The 10,295-nt window shown below is 44.5% G+C and overlaps 2 protein-coding genes across 3 annotated transcripts in view; one reads left to right on the top strand and one right to left on the bottom strand.

The window, feature by feature from the left end:
• Window positions 1-492: 492 nt before the first annotated feature.
• LOC121679817 (inactive phospholipid phosphatase 7) lies at window positions 493-6,876 on the bottom strand. Of its 2 annotated transcripts, none has more exons than XM_042058852.1 (3): window positions 6,250-6,876; window positions 5,259-5,963; window positions 493-1,626 (listed from the first exon to the last, which is right to left on the bottom strand). In XM_042058852.1, exons 2-3 carry the CDS (start codon window positions 5,731-5,733, stop codon window positions 1,238-1,240), a joined length of 864 nt encoding a protein of 287 aa, XP_041914786.1. In that variant the 5' UTR covers window positions 5,734-5,963; window positions 6,250-6,876; the 3' UTR covers window positions 493-1,237. The 2 variants fall into 2 exon arrangements, with proteins under 2 accessions (XP_041914786.1, XP_041914785.1); XM_042058851.1 differs by having other exon boundaries at window positions 6,101-6,876.
• A 104-nt stretch (window positions 6,877-6,980) lies between these two features.
• fam78ab (family with sequence similarity 78 member Ab) overlaps window positions 6,981-10,295 on the top strand; it is a 13,656-nt gene continuing 10,341 nt past the window's right edge. The window contains exon 1 of the mRNA XM_042058855.1: window positions 6,981-8,804. Coding sequence (XP_041914789.1) covers window positions 8,485-8,804 — 320 coding nt within the window. The 5' untranslated portion in view covers window positions 6,981-8,484. The remainder of the gene's footprint in view (window positions 8,805-10,295) is intronic.

The following is a 10,295-nucleotide window of genomic DNA, read 5'->3' on the forward strand; positions in this document are numbered from 1 at the left end:
TTCCATCTTTCTGGTGGACAAATGCGGTCAAAAGTGGTCATCTTGTTCTGTCTCCTGTGTGACGTGATTGGCTGGAATAGGTGTCAATAACATGCCTGATGCACTTCAGCACAAGAGGAGCGGCACACTCCCTCTTCTAAAGATGCCTGCAACAGAAATATAAATCTGACCCTGTTTAAAGGAAATGACCAATCTCCCTTTGGTGGCAAATAGAACTCTGAAGTTTGCCTACAAAAAAGCTGCCATCTTTGACATCCGGTATCTGGCGATTTTTCCTATGGGAAAATAACACGGAGATTTTGAATTATCGCACCTGTTAAACTCTCGCGGGATGAAAAAGTCTGAAATGCAGACGTTTTCCTGAACACACATTTGTCCTCTGCCTTCGAGTGGATACTGAGATCTCCGGGATGTGAAGGCGGCACACTTAGATTTTTGCTACCCCAGAGCTAACTTGCCTTGCAACTTGCCATAGGTAGTTAGCTTCAATTAACAACCGGATCTCCTTATATGGGCAAAGATGGCTGTTTTGGTTCTTTTTTGTAGGTGAACTTCAGAGGTCTATTAGTATATACATGAGTATTTCTGGACACCGCTTATGGTCGGATTGCGGTGGCGTCTCAGTCCGTCATTCCGGGAGACAGTGTCAGCAAGAAAAGGAGGACAGAAGTGAAAGCCAGCGCAGAGGAGGAAGTGGCCTGTTAGGGGGGACGGGCGGGGAGAGGCGCTTCCAAAACAAAAAGCTAACTTTGAGCAGAACCCGTTCAAAACAAAAAGCTAACTTTGAGCAGAACCCGTTCAAAACAAAAAGCTAACTTTGAGCAGAACCCATTCTATAGCAACATGTTAGGGGCACAGGTCAGAACCCGTTCTATAGCAACATGTCAGGGGCACGGGTCAGACGGTTGGTGAGTGGAGAGGCTCTGAGAACGTCCAACATCTCACCCTTAAAAAACAATCCTGTTTATGCGTCTTTATGTATCCCACAGTTAAGCCTGCAGCTATAGCTGATGCTATGATCTCTCTGCCCCCTGGATATCCCATGGCACAGCCTCTGTTTAGACAGCCAACCAATCAGGCTTTCCAAAAAGTCCATCAACAACTGTGAATCAACCAATTAGCCAACAGCTACGAGTTGACCTATCTGCCAGCGATTAATAGCTAATCAGCCACAACCCAGTCAATCAGCCACAACCCAGCCAATGAGTCACAACCCAGCCAATGAGTCACGTGTGTCCTAGCTGAAAGGACTCCAGCTGAGCGTTCCTATGGAGATGATGGTCTGGCAGGCGCTGGACGAGAGCCATACGGTCTCTACCAGGCTGAAGTGCAGCAGGCCCAGCGCGAAGCCGCAGGCCATGTCCGTCAGGTGGTGGCGGCCGAGCAGGACCCGGGACAGGCCCACCAGGAAGGCCCACAGCACCAGAAGCACGCGCAGCGGCACGGCCAGCACCAGGTGCGCCAGCAGGAACTTGGACACCATGGCCGCGCGGCTGGCGTGGGCACCCGGGAACGAGTACACGTCCATGGCCACGCAGTCCAGGAAGCCCGGCGACATCTCCCAGGGGCCTTTGCGCTTCACCAGCTTCTGCACACCGGCAACAGTCATCACATCTAGGATTAGTGCTGTGTGTGTGTGTGAGAGAGAGAGAGAGAGAGAGAAAGAGAGAGAAGAGTGTGTGTATGTGGAGAGGGAGGGAAAAATGAGGAGAAAATTATTAATCAACCTTCCTCATGGCATCATTGTCACTGTAACTGAGGAGACATTGAGAGGAGCCATATGCAAATGGGACTAACTTCGACCACCTGATTTCTATTGAACTATAAAAGCCACCCTTTTATTCGCATGAGTGTAAATGTTATCACAGCAGTCGATAAAGTCATGCAGCATTCACCAAGACAAATGATGTGTACAGGACAAGAGCAGAGGAGCTCTGAAGCTGCCAATTACTGTCAAATCAGTCCCCGGTTAGTTTCCATCTGGGGGTGTAATGGCCCTTCTAATTCACATGGCAAAGTGAAGAGGCAGACAGCAACAGCAGTGATCGATATGGCGCTGGCCTTCAACGTCTTGCATATTTCCTCAAGTGGAAAATGTCCTCTATCGCTGTGATCACAATATGTGAGCATGCCAGAGCATCCCCGAGGAGTGGACAAGCAGTCCACCGTCTCAAAATAGATCTTAAGGCTGACACAGAAACGTGTGTATTTTCAACAAAGCCCTCTCAAATCTCCACTTGGTTTTACACAGGCAAACAAATGTGTCACACGTAAAATAGCCAGGACATTTGTAACAGCAAAACAGAGTAAAAAGAGACATCCTGTTCAACTGATAAACAGTGCATTTGTAACAGCAAAATAGAGTAAAAAGGGACATCCTGTCCAACTGATAAATAGTGCACCAATGTGATATAAACAAGTCAAAGGAGAATTCCGGCGATTTCTCACATCTCTGTTTCTTCAGATCACCGAGTACTGTAGTACAAAATAAAATGAAAAAAAAAAAAAAAATTCTGTGTAGCTGCAGTAGTAGTAGCACTGCAGTAGTAGTAGCACTGCAGTAGTAGTAGCACTGTAGCTGCAGTAGTAGTAGCACTGCAGTAGTAGTCAAGTCAAGTCAAGTCGGCTTTTATTGTCAAATTCTTTACATGCACTGGTCATACAAAGAATTGAAATTTCGTTTCTTACTTTCCCATGCAGACATAGACATGCTTTAAATACAGACATAGACATACTATGGACATAGCCATAGACAATAAACATTAAATTTAAAATCAGTGCTACTACTACTGCAGTAGTAGCACTGCAGTAGTAGTAGCACTGTAGCTGTAGTAGTAGTAGCACTGCAGTAGTAGTAGCACTGTAGCTGCAGTAGTAGTAGCACTGCAGTAGTAGTAGCACTGTAGCTGCAGTAACTCGAGCTAGGTAGCACCAATTTTTTTTATTTCACATCGACAGAACTCGGTGACCTCGAGAAACGGAGATCTATGTGGAAAAACTGGAGTTTTCCTTTAAGAGGAAGTAGAAGCGCTGGTATAAAACCTTCTACCTTTGCCTGCATGTCTAATACAAGTGAATACACTTGAATTTCCCCTTGGGGATCAAAAGTATCTATCTATCTATCTATATATCTGTCTATGTATCTATCTATCTAAGCGAATTTAAGTATGATTCAGTCTGAGTCTTTGGTGACTACTGCTTTATTGCCTTTCTGTCACTTTCCAAATGCTGATGATGGTGATACACAATGGGCAGGGAGCGCACCAAATTAATCTTAATCAGATTGATCATAATAATAATCAGATTGGGAAAAGAAGAAACAGTCAATTAACCCTTCACTGTCTAAACGATAAAAACACACTTACAAAATAAGTGTGATAAAAAAAACCCCCACACAATTAGAGAATGAGCTCCTGCGTCCAATGAACACTTAGAGTTAGTGACCCAGAAAAACACGGGCATGTTCACATGGGTCAGTTAGTCAGTGACAGGCAGCGAATGTTCTGTGTGTGTCAGTGACAGGCAGCTCATGTTCTGTGGCTGTTTCACTCAGTGGCCTACAAACACCACGCCTGAGCCTGGAGCTGCGTCAGGAGCAGCTGGCAACGCTAGCCAGGCCAGCCATCAAACGCTAGCCAGGCCAGCCACATCAGGTCATCTGAGGAACGGCGTTTGGAAAAGAAGAACAAGAATAAAGCCTTTTTTATTTGAACCTCGCTGATCCTAAAAATGATGTTCCATACAATTATTTTCTCATGATGGCTAGGACTTTTATCACCTGTCTAGCTTGGAAAGCAACTAGTTTTGCCTCAGGCACAAATCTGTTCTGAAGTAGCTACCTACTAACACACATCTGTAGATCTGCAGTGGGATACCAGGGCAACGCAGAGGCTGTGTGTGTGTGTGTGTGTGGTATCTATTTCACGGAAGCTGGACTCAGCTCAAGGTTAGTGCGCTGACCTGAATCTGACCAGATCTGTGGAGAAGTCACATCAGGATTATCCCCTCACATCACATATGGCCACAGTCTTGATCCGGAGCAATCCAGATCTGCACCAGATTCACACCGGTCTGTGTCTGCTCTGATTAAGGTCCGGATCAGGGGCGGGTCTAGGGGGAGGCAGTGCCTCCCCAGAGATAAACCCTGCCCCCTCTGAAAAATGATCTGCGATGGGTGAAAAATGCAAAATGCACACCCAGAGTTCTAATCACACTGATATCACATGCATATCACCTGACAGAGCAAGATCTTAGCTTTTCGATGGTATTAGGTAGGCCTACTAGATGCTGTGATAAACATTTCGCGAGAAAATCAACGTGAATTTACATGAAATGTAATCATATTTACATTCTGCACATTATCTGCGACGGACAAAAAATGCAAAATGCATTATGCATTATTCACCTGGTTTAATAACTACCTTATGTTTATATAGCATGTAGTCTAGGGCCTAGGCTATGGGCCCTGTGTGTCTGCCAAGGGGCCTGCACTAAAAGATTGTGGTGATACTTTTTGCGCCCATTTTTTGTTGCCCCCATAAAGATGACATCCTGGTATCCCATTCAGATGCATCATTAATGAACTGAGGTTTGGCTGATACTGAAATATACTTTCAACACCTTGAGATACTTGAGTGAAAATGTTCCGCAAAATTGTATTTAAGTCTAAAGATTTTTCAGTAGGCACAGAGAGAGAGAGAGAGAGAGAGAGAGAATGGGGGAGTAGGATAGGGAGAGTGGGGGAGGGAGATGTACCCAAAGGACGAGGAAACAGAGATATTGACAGTGACTAAGTAGGCCCAAATTACCCAGAAGCACTGTGATTACAACAGTCTGCCACTCGCTGCACAAAGCAGCTTCAGAGTGCTGAGATTTGCAGCAGAGTGGAGAGTTTAGAAATTCCTCTATTGAGAAACTCCCCCAATCCCGCTGTGCATAGTTCACAGCAACGGGCAACAGTGGAGGGGTGATAAGATAACACACAAAGCGGTGAACACGTGTGTGAAGGGAATATACTACTCAGATGTGATGTGGTATATCTAAAAGTGTCTGATTTCAGAATTATGACCAGCTCTCTGAGGAAGTCTGGACATAATACAACTTCTGTTTTAAAAGTTGCGTAAATATGTCAGGGGTTCGGTCGCTGTGGAGTAGCAGTGAAGCGGGAAATATGGCTCGTGTGACATGCGCGCTCCCTCTCCTGTAAGTGAATGAATGAGACGTGCACTGTGTCAGAAAGCGGTTCACAAGGGATTTACCGAGCAGGAGATTGACCAAGACCTCTTGGCCCGCCAGCGTATTACTTCTGGTGAGGCATACAAGGGTACCGAAGATCCACGTGATGCCGTGTCCAGTGAGCGCCAGCAGAGTGACCATGGAGCGGACGCTACCCCACGGGGACGAGGTGTAGGCACACACGCCCAACTTCTTGGATAAGCAAATGTCAATGGCAAGAAGGGAGTTCATCGCGATCCCTCGGAAAGACGGATTGAGCTGCATGCAGTCCTCCTCGGGAAGTTTCGCCGGCTCTTTGCGGTCTTTGGCGGTGTCGGTGGGCTCCGGTTGATAGTCCCATGGTTGGCCTTGCTGCGACTTGGTGTGTCCCCCTCGCCGGCTCGTGCCGCGAGCCTCGGAGAAACCGGCACGGAGAGGTTGGTTCAGGGACAAGAACTCTGGTCTCCCCAGAAGATTGCCACGGTCTCTGGCTCGTGCTCTAGTCGGGTTAGAGGGCATTATGTGGCTTTTGTTCCCAGTGGCTCTTCTGTAAGTGTTGGATGGGAAATTAAATCAAATCGATGACCTATGTATTCAGAATAACTTGTTCTGGCTTTTACTCCTGTCTTCGTGGAACATCATTCAGATATATTTAGCTGTGTGATAAAGCTGCTGCTGTTTACAAAAAGGGTCGCAGCACGGAGAAGTGATGAGTGGCACGCGCTTCAGCCAATCCAGCGGAAGTAGACCTATTCATAGAAAATAACAGTAATCACCACTGGGGAAAACCAACAACAAAAAACGAAATGCATCTAGACACGTTACCTTATCAATTATCATTATTGAATGAACACGCCAGGCTAAGTAAGGATATTGGTTTCGTTACCTTTCGTAGGTGAAAAATCACAACACCACTGCTTGGACAAAGGAGCGGTGGAATCCTTCATTAAAAGTCCCGCTAATATCTGCTCAGCCTTAAACATATTAGAAGCAAATGTACATCCTAATGCTGGAAGTACATTCTGTTAACCCTACCTGGCAGCAAGGAGATTTGTGGATTCTGAGCAGAATAATTGCCGACAACATGTCCTCTATCCGTGCACTGTTGGCACGCCTGGAATGTTGATAACACGATAGGCATTTCTATTTACGTAGGCGGCTGTGACTTAGCTTCACGCAGTCTCCCATAGCTTATGACATATGTCTATTCTGCTCACGATTTCACATTAAAAGGGCTCAAAGTAGCCTATTCTCCAGTGTCCACTTAGCCCAATTCTCTACCCTAGCGTCCGCATCATAAACAGCACACCGGGCTGCTGTTCCGGGTTGGAGTTCTCCAAGGTGCTTAAACGGGACTGGAATTTCAGCAGCGGAGCAGCGCTTGCTGTCACCGTTTACGCAGATGAATTTGCCCAACAATGTCATTTAGGCGCAGTGAAACTCATGCATAATCATATATTCTTTAATCATTTATGTTTATCTTTAATAAGAGGTGAATATATAACCTACATATCCAAGATATGCCAATGGGTTATTGCACTGACGTTGCACAAAACATTCACTAATGGCGCACACATGGGGATTTATAAAGATGGCTAACAAATGTTATATCACCAAATGTAAGATGATCGTTTGCCAAATCCCATTGATATAAAACTCAGTTACCCAGAAGTCTTGGGTCTGAGACAGGAAGTGTCGTTTCTGAGGCACTATAATAAACTAGCACCAGCCCTCTAGTAGTAACAGAATGTTGCAGGCGGGGGAACCTGCAGTGACCGCGATGGGACTCTATGAGATAGCGAGATGGACTATTGGGGATGATTGTATGAAAACGCGTTAGCACGGTGAATATCACATGGGGGATAGCAGTGTATTGGTCCTGGCTTTTTGCGTCATTACAGTAAGGTCGTTTTTATAATATTGGATGACAATTACCAATTTAAAGCAGAGGATAGAAAGTTGACCTGATTGCCTTTGGATGTTGCGGTGCTCATTGTAACCGGCGGTGATGTTAATGTAAGTTGCAATTAATAGGTTAACTATCTGCTGGACTTGTATTCTAATCCTACAGAGGAAAAGAGGAGAAGAGGGCAACAGGAATCTGACATTTTACGGAACTGTCTCGAGAGATTGAAAGCAAACTGTTTGCAAAGGACATTTGTAAAGACGTATCCATATTTACCCAAAGTGTTCATTTGTGTATTTGTATTTAAGTAATTAGTCAGTGCTGAAACGCACCATTATGGCACATTGCTGTTAAAGCCATAATGGAAATGTCTGTGGTGTTTATGAAACAGTATTGGTCTTGGCCATTTAATTTAATTATTTTCAAAGAGAGGAACTAGTTCAGCATGACAGTTTTAGTCACATTTCGACACACTGCACGAACTTTAGGCTACTGCTGAAGAGACAAGGTGAATGATCTTTCAGGTTGCAGCCTTTTAGAAACTTTTAGGTTCATTATGATAGAAACATCTTCGTCATGTTAGTCATGATTTTATTAATTGTTCCAAATGTGCTATTTTGTATGACTGACTGATGCCAGCATTAAATGCCAACATTGTTATTATTACATAATAACGACAGAGTAGTGGACACGTCCTTCATGTCTAGAGTAGAAAACACATTACCCTGATAGTGCTTGCTGACCTTTGCTGTTTAAATGTTAGATATTTGGATCTTATTTTCAAAATAACACGTACGTTACATTATGGAAGAAATTCATTTTAGGGCACTAAGATGTTTTTTTCAATAACCCTGTGACGTGACACTAGCTTACGATATGACGTCGAGATGTTACGTTAGCAGTTATTGTAAACTATGGTTAGGTCACAATAAAACAGCGTATTCTGTCGCTTCCCATCAATGAAAAGGCTCAAGTGCAGCATGATGCGTCCCAGACTATTGAAGCCGTCAATGACTCCAAGGACTGTCGACGAGAAGGGCATGGGATCATAAGTGACACTGGTCTGTTAATGGAGGAAGTGAACCGAAAGGAAATAGAAAGTTGACATCAGTGTTTTTTGAAAGAGGACTGTGGATGCACAGACATGCAGCTGTGGATGGGACCAGACAGTCGCCAAATGGGATAGAGTTGACCGAACTGTCGACACTCGTGGATTACAGAACATTTCCATCATTGCAACACACAAACACAGGCGCGCGCGAAGAAGTCATCTAAAGGACGTTCCCAAAACACACCCAGATAAATGCTAAATTACTAATTCATCATGCGGACAAAGTTGATGTAAAAAAGAGAGCGCAGTGTCCATGCGTGTCTCTCCTGAGGTCTGGACCTTGGTTTGGATTGTGTTGTTCTTTAATGCCATGGGCTGCATCCAGAGTATCAGGTGTAAGCCGAAGAGTTTCCGCGAGAGTATCAGCGTTTTGGAAGTGAACTCCTCCATTGACCCAAACCCCACCAGCATAGACGAGTCCTCCAGCGTGGTGCTGCGATACAGGACACCGCATTTCCGAGCCTCGGCTCGGGTTCTGGTACCGCCGGTGGCCGGGAAAGAGACGTGGACCGTTGGCTGGATTCAAGCATGCAACCATATGGAGTTCTACAACAAATACGGAAACAAAGGGATGTAAGTATTCCCCTGATATAAATAATTTATGTTATATTCGATGCTCGATGTTAAAGTAATTGTTGCGCAGGGAAAGTTGAGTAGCTCCCCCGGTTACCTGGATGCCATACGGTAGTGGTGTTTGTGATGTCATTGGCCTACTTCATGAAAAAGTTAGTAATCCATACCAAAAGGAAAGATAATCTCCGTTCCTCCTCTCCTTCTTTGGTAATTTGGTTGCTCTGTATCTCCCTTGCCTGAAAGAAGGATTAAGAGCAAACCGCCATGAACTTTTCATTTATAGGCCAAACATTTCAGGATATGATGGAATATGGATTATACTTTGAGATGACATTGAGGAAAGCACCAGCAAGCTTAGACTTGGCCAAAGCTGAGATATGTTGACTACAATCTAATTCAGCAAACAGCTATTTGGAGGACAGGTCATAGATGAACATGATAGATTTATGTGACTGTTGGGAGCAGGTGAAGACTGGTGAAGATTTGGGGGTCACTGGTGAAGATTTAGGGGTCACTTAGTCTAATCTTCACCAGTGACCCCCAAATCTCACAGGGCCTTAAAGGAAAAAAAAAAACTATAGGAATCTTATAGCATATAATAGTAATACTATATATAGTAATACTATATATAACACATGCCATAGACATCCTATAAGACTGTCCAATAGGATACTATAGAGGTAATACATTATAGACCTTAAAACTAAAATAGAAATCATAGAATTACTAGAGTTCTTTTTCATATGGGGAGGGGAGGAGGGGGAGACCCATCGGCTGGGGCCATTCAGGGCAGTCAAGCCAGATGTGTTCAGACGAAACAGCTGTAGCACCGTCAGGACTTTTATCTGGAACTCATGATTTGTGAATTACCCCAGAATACAGTATCATGCTCTAGCTCTGGGACTCATGATTTGTGAATTACCCCAGAATACAGTATCATGCTCTAGCTCATGATTTGTGAATTAGCCCAGAATACAGTATCATGCTCTAGCTCTGGGACTCATGATTTGTGAATTAGCCCAGAATACAGTATCATGCTCTAGCTCATGATTTGTGAATTACCCCAGAATACAGTATCATGCTCTAGCTCTGGGACTCATGATTTGTGAATTAGCCCAGAATACAGTATCATGCTCTAGCTCATGATTTGTGAATTAGCCCAGAATACAGTATCATGCTCTAGCTCATGATTTGTGAATTAGCCCAGAATACAGTATCATGCTCTAGCTCATGATTTGTGAATTAGCCCAGAATACAGTATCATGCTCTAGCTCTGGTTAGTACAGAGCTTTTTCCCCTCCTCGCCACCAGTGTTTGCTTCTGATTAATATTTATGGCCCTTGCCTCTCACAGGCTCTGAGATGAGCGCTAGCTCTGTGTCTCTTCCCTGCATTCATGAAACTAGGAGGCATCATTAAACTTGCATATGAATATGATCTATTTGCTCGACTCTTGGGCCCCAACAGCACTATCAACACGTGTTGAGCACCC

Source organism: Alosa sapidissima, chromosome 13, assembly GCF_018492685.1.
Source record: "Alosa sapidissima isolate fAloSap1 chromosome 13, fAloSap1.pri, whole genome shotgun sequence".
Taxonomy (NCBI): domain Eukaryota; kingdom Metazoa; phylum Chordata; class Actinopteri; order Clupeiformes; family Clupeidae; genus Alosa; species Alosa sapidissima.